Source organism: Mobula birostris, chromosome 1 (assembly GCF_030028105.1).
Source record: "Mobula birostris isolate sMobBir1 chromosome 1, sMobBir1.hap1, whole genome shotgun sequence".
Lineage (NCBI taxonomy): Eukaryota > Metazoa > Chordata > Chondrichthyes > Myliobatiformes > Myliobatidae > Mobula > Mobula birostris.
The window spans coordinates 250,107,322-250,120,113 of NC_092370.1; the positions used below are offsets into that span (position 1 = coordinate 250,107,322).

General features: G+C 38.8%; 1 protein-coding gene across 3 annotated transcripts in view; it reads right to left on the reverse strand.

Annotated features, from left to right (window-relative positions):
* The window catches only part of ppp4r4 (protein phosphatase 4, regulatory subunit 4), a 267,838-nt gene that overhangs the window by 42,850 nt on the left and 212,196 nt on the right, over window positions 1-12,792 (reverse strand). For 2 of the 3 annotated variants that reach the window (XM_072274552.1, XM_072274564.1), the window contains exons 16-19: window positions 11,796-11,943; window positions 5,679-5,823; window positions 4,028-4,069; window positions 3,849-3,923 (exon numbers count right to left, since the gene is read on the reverse strand). In XM_072274552.1, coding sequence (XP_072130653.1) covers window positions 3,849-3,923; window positions 4,028-4,069; window positions 5,679-5,823; window positions 11,796-11,943 — 410 coding nt within the window. The remainder of the gene's footprint in view (window positions 1-3,848; window positions 3,924-4,027; window positions 4,070-5,678; window positions 5,824-11,795; window positions 11,944-12,792) is intronic. The other variant, XM_072274558.1, reaches the window with a different exon arrangement.

The following is a 12,792-nucleotide window of genomic DNA, read 5'->3' on the forward strand; positions in this document are numbered from 1 at the left end:
AGCAGCAGGGTTGTGGACTACAGAATATAACAGGAAATAGAAAAGGTGTGTCAAAGAGGCAATGTTATGATAGTCATGAGAAATTTTAACATGCAGGTAGATTGGGAAAATCAGGTTGCTAATGGATCTCAAGAGAGTGAATGTGTTGAATGCCTACAAGATGGTTTGTAGAGCAGCTTGCTGTTGAGCCTACTAGAGGATCAGCTATATTGGATTGGGTGTTATGTAATGAACCTGAGACGATAAGGGAGTTTCATCCTTGGGAGGCAGTGATAACAATAGGATTGAGTTCAACTTGAAATTTGATAGGGAGAAAGTAAAGTCTGACTCAGCAGTATTTCAGTGGAGTAAAGGAAATTATAGTGTAATGATAGAGGGTTTGGCCAAAGTAAATTGGAAGGAGCTGCTAGCAAGGGTGGCAGCAGAGCGGCATTAGCATGTGTTTCTGGGAAAAATGAGTAAGGAGCAGGATAGGTGCATTCCTAAAACCATGAAATACTCAAATGGCAAAATTATACAACTGTGGCTAACAAGGGAAGTCAAAGCTAATGTTAAAGCAAAAGAGAGGGCATACAACAAAGCAAAAATTAGCAGGAAGATAGAGGGTTGGGAAGCTTTTAAAAACGTACAGAAAGCAACTAAAAGTATCATTAGGAGGGAAAAGATGAAATATGAAAGCAAGCTAGCAAACAATGTCAAGGTGGATATAAAAAGCTTTTTCAAATATATAAAAAATAAAAGAGAGATGAAAGTAGATACAGGACCGCTAGCAAATGAGGCCAAAGAAATAATAACGGGGTACAAGGAGATGGCTCCTGAATTAAATGAGTATTTAGCATCAGTCTTCACTTTGGAAGGCACTAGCAGTGTGCTAGGTATTGAAAGGTGTGAGGAAAGATAAGTGAGTGTATTTACTATGAAACATTCTGGTTTCCTCAGCTGCATAAGTCTAGGGAAAACAATCTCCAGCCCTGCCAAACGTGTGAGATATAAATGCCAGCTCAAGTTGGAGCTCATCTTGAACTTTTCTGTTACTCATGCACTGGGCCCTCGGTCAACGTGAAAACACACACCACCTTCCAAACGTCGCTCACAATCCACCTCGAACAAACTGGTCTCCCGCCAGATTGTATGCTACGACCAGTTCTCCCTAGTGTCTTCTCTCTTCATCTCGTTTCGAACAGGAGCCCAAGACCAACCTTATTGTCCCTCACCAAGAAAAACCTCCCGCTAATTCGGTGGCACACATTCCACATCATCCTTTATCTTCAACAATAACCCAAAGAGGCTGAAAGCAGAACAAATAGCTCTTACAGAGGTGCTAAATGAGATGCCTACAGCATAACAATAAAGATGTGAACCAGGGAGACTATTACAAGGGAGAAAGTTCTCAAAAAATCTGAAAGACCTAAAGGTGCATAAGTCAACCGGACCAGATGAACTGCACATTAGGGTTCTGAAAGAGGTATCGGTAGAGATTATGGAGGCATTAGCAATGATCTTTCAAGAATCATTAGACTCTGGCATGGTTCTGGAGGACTGGAAAATTGCAAATGTCACACCACTGTTTAAGAAAGAAGGGAGGAAGCAGAAAGGAAATTATAGACCAGTTATCCTGACCTCAGTGGTTGGGAAGATGTTGGCGTCAATTGTAAAGGATGAGGTTATGGAGTACTTAGTGACAGAGGACAAGATAAGACAAAGTCAGAATGGTTTCCTTCAGGGAAAATCTTGCCTGATGAACCTGTTGGAATTCTTTGAGTTGATTACAAGGTGGATAGATAGCGGGGATGTAGTGAATATTACATATTTCGATTTTCAGAAGGTCTTTGTCAAGGTGCCACACACGAGGCTCATTATCAAGTTAAGAGCCCATGGTATTACAGGAACGTGTAAGAGCATTGGCTGATTGGTAGTGGGTGGGAATAAAAGGATCCTTTTCTGGTGACTGCTACTAACTAGTGGTGTTCTGCATGCTTGGGACAATTTATTTTTATGCTGCAGATCTATGATTTAGATGATGAAATAGATGGCTTTGTTGCCAGGTTTGCAGATGAGACGAAGATTGGTGGAGGGGCAGGTAGTTTTGAGGAAACAGAAAGGCTGAAGAAGGATTTAGTCAGATTAGGAGAACGGGCAAGAGAGTGGCAAATGAAATACAATATTAGAAACTGCATGGTTCTGCACTTTAGTAGAAGAAATAAATGTGCAGACTATTTTCTAAATGGGAAGAAAATCCAAAAATCTAAGATGCAAAGTGACTTGGCAGACCTTATGCAGAACACCCTAAAGGTTAACTTGCAGGTTCATTCTGTGGTGAGTTAGGTAAATGCCATGTTAGCATTCATTTCAACAGCTCTAGAATATAAGAGCAGGAATGTAATGCTGAGGCTTTATAAGACACTGGTGAGACTCATCTTGAGTATTGTGAACAGTTTTGGGCTCCAAATCTAAGAAAAGATACGCTGGCATTGGAGAGGGGCCAGAGGAGGTTCACAAGAATGATTCCAGGAAAGAAAGGGTTATCATATGAAGAACATTTGATGGCTCGGGTCCTGTACTCACGGGAAATGAGAAGGACGAGTGGGAAGTCAGGATGCTGCCAGGACTCGGGGACCTGAGTTACAGAGGAAGGTTGAATAGGTTAGGACTTTGTTTCTCAGAGTAGGGGTTCCCAACCTTGGGTCCACAGGCCCCTCGATTAATGGTAGTGGTCTGTAACATAAAAACGTTTAGAAACACCTGCCCTAAAGTGTAGAAGATTAAGGGAAGATTTGATAAAGCTATACAAAGAGATGATGGGTATAGATAGGGTATATGCAAGCAGGATATTTCCAGAGAAGTTGGGCCTGTACTTGCTGGAATTTAGAAGGATGAGGGGGAAATCTCTTGAGACTTTTCGAATGTTGAAAGGCCTAGACAGAGTAGATGTGGAAAGAATTTTTCCTATGGTGGGAGTGTCTAAGACAAAAGGGCGCAGCCTCAGAATAGAGGGGCATCCATTTAAAATAGAGATATAGAGAAATTTCTTTAGCCAGAGGATGATGAATTTGTGGCAGCCATGGAGGCCAGGTCATTGAGTGTAGTTAAAGTGGAGATTGATGGGTTCTTGATTGGCCACAGCGTCAAAGATTATGGGGAGAAGGCCAGAGAGTGGGTCTGAGGAGAAGATAAAGGATCAGTCATGATTGAATGGCGGAGCAAACTTGATGGGCCAAATGGCCTAATTCTTCTCCTAGGTCTTTTGCCTTACGGTCTTATAATAGAAATAGAATCACTTTAATGTAATTGTAAGCCAATTACATATTAATAGCAGGTCACATTAACTTTTATATAATGAGAATAAGCAGAGACATCTGTAGTTAGCATTAAAAAATGCGGTGCAGTTTGGAGGTAGTCTCTACCATAGGAGATGTAAGGCATTCTTTCCCTCCACTAGCCTGCAGGTCACCCTGAAGCAAGGTGTAGCACCCGCTTAGAGCCCCCACACCCCCACCGATCAGGGTAACGTGAAGCCATGGGAGCGGGTGGTAGATGATTGTATGAGCAGCTGGTGCATATCACAAGTCCTGGTTATATGACCACTGATGCCAGGCTGACAATCTCTAAAGAGTATTGATAATGGCTGGGGTTACCCATCTTGTAAAGACACTGCCCAGAGAGGCAATAGCAAACTAATTCTGTAGAAAAATTTGCCAAGAACAATCATGGTCATGGAAAGACCATGATCACCCACGTCATACAACATGACACGAGACATAGTAATGATGATGATGAGCATAAAACTCAATGTAATCTCTCTTTCAAAATGTATACCGTAAATGTTTCAGGATAAACACCAATATTACCATTTCCAACAGTAAATGTTCTTCCTTTTCCTTTTTGTGATCAAGCAAGTCTTCCTCTTGTAACCTTTTTGGAAACTTGGAGAGAAAATATCATATTTTGTTTGCCTTGCAAGTGCATTGTGCAATTTTTAAAGAATAAACTATTTCATAACAAAGCTGTTGTAAAATTTTTAACTTACACATTCAATGTTTGTTTCTATTCGATCTAATTCCAATGTGATCTAAAAAAATAAAGAGAGTTGGCATCACTTAGATGGAAGTAAGTACAAAAGAAAATTTAAAATTAGTGACTAAGGCTAACCCACCCACAGTCATTTCCTGTTACTATAATTTCCTTATTATTAATCAGCAGAGTGTCCTATTTAAAATTTTCTTCAGAAATTGCTTTGTGATAATTTAGTATTTGACAACAGCACCTAAGCAGGTAAGCTATAGGTTCTTGTGATGCTGGAAATCCAGAGCAAAACACACAAAATGCTGGAGGAACTCCGCAAGTCAGGCAGCATCTATGGAAATGGATGAACAGTCGGTGTTTTGGGCCGAGACACTTCATCAGGACTGGAAAGGAAGGGGGAAGATGCCAGAATAACAAGGAGGGGGGAGAGGAAGGTGGACAAGCTAGAGGGTGATAGGTGAAGCCAGGTGGGTAGGAGAGGGGGGGATGAATTAAGAAGCTAGGAGGATAGATAGAAAAGGTCAAGGGCTGCAGAAGAAGAGATCTAATAGGAGAAGTGAATGGACCATGGGAGAAAGGGAAAGAGGGAGAGCACAGGGGGAGGTTATAGGCAGGGAAGGAGAAGAGAAGAGGTGATAGGGGAGCCGGAGTGGGAAATTGATGAAAAGAGAAGGAGAAAAATTACGAGAAATTGGCGACATCAATGTTCATAACATCAGGTTGGTGGCTACTCAGATGAAATATGAGTGCTGCTCCTCTAACCTGAGAGTGGTCTTGATGTGGCAGTAAGAGATGACAATGGGCTGATGTGTTGGAACATGATTGGAATTAAAGTGATTGCCCACTGGGAAATCCTGCTTTTTGTGGATGGAGCAAATGTGCTCGACAAAGCGGACCCCCAGTGGACGTTGAATCTCATCAGTACAGTGGAGGCCACATCAGGACCACCAGATACAGTAGGCAATCCCTACAGCTTCTAGGTAAAGTGTTGTCTCATCCGGAAGGACTATTTAGGTCCCTGAATGGAAGTGAGAGAGGAATTTTTGAGAAGTTGTAGCACTTCCGCTGCTTGCAGGGTTAAGTGCGAAGAGGGAGATTAGTGGGAGGGATAAAGAGACAAAGGAATCAAGGAGGGAGTGATTCCTGCAGTAAGTGGAGAGTGGGGGAGGCGCACTGTGGAAAATAAGGAGCTGGATGTGGAAGCTCATGGGGTAGTAGGTAAGTACAAGAGGAATTCTATGCCTGTTGAGGAAACAGGAAGATGGGATGATTATGGATGTCCAGAAAATGGTAGGTAAGGGCAGCATCAATGGTTGAAGAAGTGAAACTTTGTTCATTGAAGGAGAAAATCTTTGATATGGCGGGAAAAAACCTCATGCTGGAAACAGATACGGTGGAGACGAGGAACTGAGAAAAGGGAATGGCAGGGATCGCTCCCTCCATGATTCCCTTGCCTATTCGTCCCTCCCCACTAATCTATTTGCTGGCACTTATCCCTACAGCAAAGAAGTGTTCCACCATTCAAAATAAGTTACACTTTAATTTCAAATGAATAATTTCATACTTCAGTTACAGAGATCAAGTTTCTGACTACAACTGCCATGATACAAGAATGAATACAGAAAATGAATAGCAAAATAAAGAAACAAACATACAACCCTCACTACAGCAGTGACGTCTTTGTCCTTTTCTTGACACAGTAATTTTCTAACACAAAGGTCAAGTTGTTGAAGAAGGTGTTTGTCAGCTGGCAGTTTCAACACAGACTTCAATTTTGGCAGCATGTAACAGAACTTAATCCTGTAAGAATAATCATGAAGCCATAAATTTTGAGTTAACACACACCAGCAATATCAATCCATGATGCTAAATGAACTTTCAAAGACTTTGAAACCTAAAAAAACAAAATCTATTTTCTTTAAATGTTATTATTTTTATTTTATTTAGAGATACAGTGCGAAACAAGCCAAGCTGCGAAACAAGCCAAGCTGCCCAGCAACCCACCCATTTAACTCTAACCTTATCATAGGACAATTTACAATGATCAATTAACCTACTAACTGGTATGCCTTTGGACTGGGAGGAAACCCATGCATTCCAAAGAGAGGACATACTAACTACTCACTGACAGCACCGGAATTCCATACTCTGAAATATCCTGAGCTGTAATAGTGTCACACTAACCACTACACCACCATGGCACCAATTGACAGGTCTTATAATGAACATAACTAATAGTCACAGAAATGAATATTTTCTCAGGGTATGTATTCTGGTGTGTTGAGATCTACAATTAACTGTTTTTCTGTGCAAAGAATGGAAAGTTAAACAGAGAGGATAATCAGATGGTTCTTCAGCCCATGCTGCTACTGCAAGGTCTTAAGGGTTTAAAAATGAATGGTGGGCGGACACTTTCATTAAACGGCTGCAACAGATAATTTGTGTTTCATGTTAACTGTTCAGTCATGTGATATGTAATTACTGAGGTCTCAGTTACCATATGTCAAAGCAAAGAAAGAACTTGAGAACAGTCGTGCAAAGTTTTAAGTGTAACGTTCCGTTATATTGCCTCTTATATGTCTAGGGGAAATCCCACCCATTGGTTAATAGCACCCTGCTATCTATAATAACCCAAGCAACTATCTAGTTAGAGACTTTCTCAGCATTCCCCAGTATAACAGAACAAAAGAAGCCATTTTAAATTTAACAAAAAAGAAAGACCCCGTACATAAGTCTGTATTTACATAGGGTGCTTTCAAACAAGTGTGATACACAGTTGCTGGTCCCATAAATTTATAAATAGCATAGTATATTTTTTGTGGTCATTTAGCTACTTGATGTACATAAAAATTCAAAATCATACTTAACCCAAAAGTCATCAAAACAAATTATTGAGTATTAATCCCCATGAATAATTGCCCATGCTATTGTCAAAGGAAGAAGCCATAACAGCTCAAAGCTATACTGAAATTCACATAGTTCAAAGTTCAAAGTAAATTTATTATCAAAGTTCCAATATGTCACCATATACAACCCTGAGATCCATTTTCTTGTGGGCATACTCAATAAATCCAAAGTAGAATCATATTAGAATCAATGAAAGACTGCACCAACCTGGGCATTCGACTGGGGTGCAAAAGACAACAAACTGTGCAGATGCAAAAAAAAAGAAACAATAATAACAAATAAATAAACAATGAATATCAAGAACATGAGATGAAGAGTCTTTGAAAGTGAGTCCATTGGTTGTGAAAATATCTCGGTGACAGGGCAAGTGAAGTTGAATGAAGTTATCCCCCTTGGTTCAGGAGCCTGATGGTTGAGGGGAAATAACTGTTTTTGAACCTGGTGGTGCAGGTCCTAAGGCTCCTCTACCTTCTTCCTGATGGCAGCATTGAGAAGAAAGAATGTCCTGGGTGGTGGGTGTCCCAAATGATGCATGCTAGTTTCCTGCAACAACACTCTGTATAGATCTGCTTTACCCATGATGGACTGGGCCATATCCACTTCTTTTTGTAGGATTTTCTGTTCAAGGATATCGGTGTTTCTATACCAGGCTGCGATGCAGCCAGTCAATATACTCTTCACCACACGTCATAGGAGTTGGTTAAAGCTTTAGATGTCACACTGAATCTTTGCAAACTCCTAAGGAAGTAGAGGTGTTGCTGTGTTTTTTCACAATTGCATTTAAGTGCTGTGCACAGGACAGGTATTCCAAAATAATAACACTGAGGAATTTAAAGTTCTGATCCTCCAATGAGAACTGGTTCATGGACCTCTAGTTTTCTCCTCCTGAAGTCAATAATCAGCTCCTTGGTCTTTCTGACGTTTGATAAGAGGTGTTGTTATGGCACCACTTGCCAGATTTTCAACCTCCCTCCTTTTAAAAACATACACAGATCACTGGAAGTGTTACACACACAAAATGCTAGAGGTTAGGCAGCATCTATGGAGATGAAAAAACAGTTGACGTTTCAAGCCAAGACACTTCATCATGTCTTAAATCTTCAATCCTGTGGTCTAATGGGCAGGTGGTCCTGGCTGGGCAAAAAGCAGAATCAATTCCTGCATAAACACAAGAGGTTCTGCAGCTGCTGGAAATTAAGTGCAACACCCACAAAATGCTAGAGGAACTTGGCAGGTCAGGCAGCATCTATGGAAATGATATGCAGTTGATTTTTCAGGCCAAGACTCTTGATCAGGGCTTGAAAGGAAGGGGGAGATGCCATAATAAGAAGGTTGGGTAAAGGAAGCAAGAAGCAGGATTTTGGAGTAGCCATCCATTTTAATTCCAATCTCCATTTCCATTTTGACATGTCGGTCCATGACCTCTTCTACAGCAATGATGAGGGCACTCTCAGTTTAGAGCAGCAACACCTCATATTCCATCTAGGTGGCCTCCTACCTAATGACATGAACATCAATTTCTCCTTTGGGTAATTTTTCCCCTCCCCCTTCCCCACTCTGGCTTCTTACCTCTTCTCCTCAGCTGGCTTTCACCTCCCCTTCCCTGTCTTCCATGGTCCACTCCCCTGTCATATCAGATTCCTTCCTCTCCAGCCCTTTACCTTTTCAAGCTATCACCTCCTAGCTTCTCACTTCATACTTCCTCCCCTACCTACCCGGCTTCACCTATCACTTTTTAACTTGTTCTCCTTCCCCTCCCTTCTCCTTCTCATTCTGTCTTCTTCCCCCTTCCTTTCCAGTCCTGATGAAGGGTCTCAGACCCATATGTCGACTATTCATTCAGTTCCATAGAGGCCACCTGACCTGCTGAGTTCCTCTAGCATTTTTGCATGTTGCTCTGGATTTCCAGCATCTGCAGAACCTCTTGTGTTTATTGCTGGAATTGTTTCTGCTTTTTGTCCAGCTAGGACACCTGCCCATTGGACCACAGGATTGAAAGTTTAAGACATGCCCCTTGGATTTTCCACCTACTACATACCCATTCCCAATGCAAAAACTTGGTAGTTATTACGAACACTCTAAACTATTTTCTGGGTCTTGGATTATGAAGCATTCCAGTTTTCAAATACTATGTCTGTCATCTTGCAGATGCAAGCATAGACTCTGAATGGAGAGATGTTTCTTCACTGAATATTTGCAGCATTCTGTGTCTTAAAACCTTCTTCCAAGTACTTAATGTCTGCAGTAATTTTGTTTTCATCTTGTAAGCAAGATGACTTTAGTGAATATGCAGATGAATAATTAAAGATGAACTTTGGTGCTAATGCCCAACAATTCCCACATTCTATAGTCTATATCAAATCAATAGCTTTTACAATTATTTTATTGTAAACTACTAATAAGATGTGTCATCATAAATGTGTCATCATAGTGGAGCTCCAATAATAAATTATCCTGTAGTCCAGGAATATTGATGGCTCAGCACCTGACTCTACTGGTTCAGCGGAAAATTTGTTTGTGTAACATCTAAAAGACAAAGAGTATTAGTCTGCCATATAAATCTGCCAGTTCAGCACTGAAGATCCAAGGCTGACAGATAATTGGAGTTTTACTGTTTTGAAAATCATGAAAATAAAGTGAAAATCTTTCTTCAATAAACTAAAATAGAAAACCAACAGCATATCTACTTTGGTTTTAATAATATATTTTCTAAGACAATAAAATTCTTATTGGTTGTAAATCCATACTTCCTTCTGCTCCGTTAAAGCACATTACAAGCACATACTTTTTGGTTATTTCTGATTTCAAAGTATTTTCTGTAAAACTACATGCTTTGTCTTTTTTTTTAAAAAGGCTTCTTCCTGTAGTTTCATTAAAAAGTAATGCTTTCTAGGTGTCATTTAACACAACTGGTAAAATTCCGGTGTAGAATCTGTGGATATATTTTAGTCTATCACACTGAACCAACAAAGCATTTCTGTGTTATCAGAATGCTTTCACGGTCAGCACACTATGTCCATGATGATGTTGAAATCATATTCAGTTGCATTAATATTTAATGATCAATTAAATTATTGATTTTGAATAAATGCAAGAACAGAAACAATGTTTTTTTTAAAATTAAACCCATTCTAGCCAGAGAAGCAAGAATTTATTTAAAAAGTTTCTTCTTCAATTTCTGAAGAAACTTGGAATGAGATTTTTAAACTGGTTAATACTTCATCGTTATGTGCTCGTCATTCCCTTCTACAATTTAAAGTGCTTCATAGGGCTTATATGACCAAGGATAAGTCATCTCATTTTTATATGGATATATCTCCCTGCTGTGATAGGTGTAGCAATAGAGAAGCTTCATTTATTCATATGTTTTGGACGTGCCCAAGTCTTGGAAAATATTGGAAGGAAGTATTCCAAACTTTTTCTGTACTCTTTAAAGTAAATTTTAAGCCTAATCCTTTGACTGCCCTATTTGGTATTGTTGGAAGACATCTGATTTGCACATTCTGGCTTTTATCTCTCTTATGGCTAAGAGGGCACTTTTGTTTAAATGGAAGGATGCTGTTCTGCCTAGTTATGCTCAGTGGTTACAGGATGTTATGGCATGTCTAAATTCAGAAAAGATTCGTTGTTCAATTTCTGAATCTAACCAAGATTTTCAAAATTTGTGGGGACAGTTTTTAAATTATTTTCATAATCTTTGACTTCTCGTTAAAGTACAGAAGTTGGTTAATAGCATATTTTATTATCTGATAAGTTCTTTTTTACTTTTTTTTCCAAACAGCTTCGACTTTGATAGTGGGTGTAGATCTTTTTTTTAATAAAATTGTTTATATTCTAATATATGAATTAATCTAATCTACATGAATATAGAGTAAGGAGTTTGTTAATGTGATTCAATATACTGTATCTGGTATTATTATATTTTTTCTTTTGTCTAGTAATATGTATTCTCTTGGACTGTATTCTTCTATAAAGAAATCAATAAAAATATTGGAAAAAGAAAAAAAAATTTAAAAAGAAGAAAAAATAAGCAAAAGAAAAAAATTGAAAATAAAAATAAAACAAACAAAAAAGTTTCTTGACACAGTAATATCATAAACTCGGTTTTTAACATCTCAGCTTAGAGTGAATATTTGTGCTGCACATTAATATTAATAATTTTGATGCTCAAAGTTACCAGTCACAAATTAGCTGTGAATAACAAAAGTTTCACATAGATGTATCAAGGAAATATTCAACAGATGGAGTGAACTTTAATTATTTAAGTCATCTAGGGAAATGCTAACATTGTAGCAGAGCAAATGGACAATAAGCTTCAAGTTTAAGTTCAAATTCATTGTCATCTGACTGTACACATATACAATCAAATGAAATAACTTTCCTGCAGCTCATGATGCATCCACACAACATGCATTACATCATATACAGCACATACAACAAAAATGTTAATAAGATATAAAATATAATTCAAAGTCTATACAGTGCACAGCACAGATAAACTGTAGACAGTAAACAGTGTGCTGTCCTCATGACAAGACCTCAGTGGTGGCAGGTATTCATTAGTCTCACAGCCTGAGAGAAGAAGCTGTTACGCAATCTGGCAATCCTCACCCTGATGCTCCCATACTTCCTTCCTGATAGTAGTAGGTCAAAGAGAGTGTGGGTTGGGTAGTAGGCATCCTCAACAATGCTTCAAATCCTTCATGTACAACACTCCCGGTAAATGTCTCAAATAGCGGGGAGAGAGACCCTGGTAATCTCATGGCAGTTTTTACTATCCTAAATTTTCCTGCTCTCCAAAAATTAAAATGGTTTTAATAAAAGAGGAACCAAGCAATACATTTATAGATCAATGATCTACTCACCTTACATTAGGGACAGGATCATTTGAAAGTTCAAGTACAGGCAGGAAAAAATATTTGCAGAAGAAGGCTTTTGAAAATAATTCCATGATACATTCACAGGTGTCAAGAAATCTTAGCCTGTTCCAGCAACTTTTTCCTTGACCAAGCTCTGGACAAGAAAAATAAAACAAATTGTGAATGAATAGCACAATGCTTTATTATGCACATTGTAGTATATTCTAGGGTTTCATCATATTCCCTATTTGCACAAAGTCAGATTGAAATTCACTTAGTAAAACACACACAGATCACTGGGCATGTTTCTGCTTGTGGTCCAGCCAGGACCACCTGCCCATTGGACAACAGGTTTGAAGGTTTAGCTCCTCCTGGTTTCTACCTACTGCATACCTATTCCCACCATTAAAAGCTACAACCGGACAGATACATTTTTAAAAAATCTCAAAGGCTAGTAATCTGAAATAAAAATGGAAAATTCTACAAATGCACAGCAGATTAAGTCATTAACAGCTTTAAAAGACATGGCTGATTTACACTTAGAGGTGTACAATTCCAATAACCTGTGTATTCTTTTTATCTGTTGTAGTTAGGCATGGTTGGATTATGGCAGAAAATAAAATTAATAATTACTCCGCCTTCTACATGAAATAAATCTACCACCTTCCAGGAAAATCTTAGGGACACCCATGTGTTTTAAAATGTACTCATCCTATTGCATGTAGGCCCAATAAAACATTTTCCCCAATTTTGTCAGCAATAAATTTTCTTAAAACTTTACAGTGTTTATTTTAATATCAATTAAAACAAATAATATGTTTTCTAAACTGAGGCACTTAGAATAAATGTAACTATCATAATTTGTTACACACATTTTTGGCCACTCTTACAAAAGCAATCCTCATGGCAAAAATTCATAGATGAGAGAATTAATGATTATTCCACCTAATGATTATTAGCAGGTGGGAAACAACTCAGTAGAACAATCAAGCCTCTATCAGCA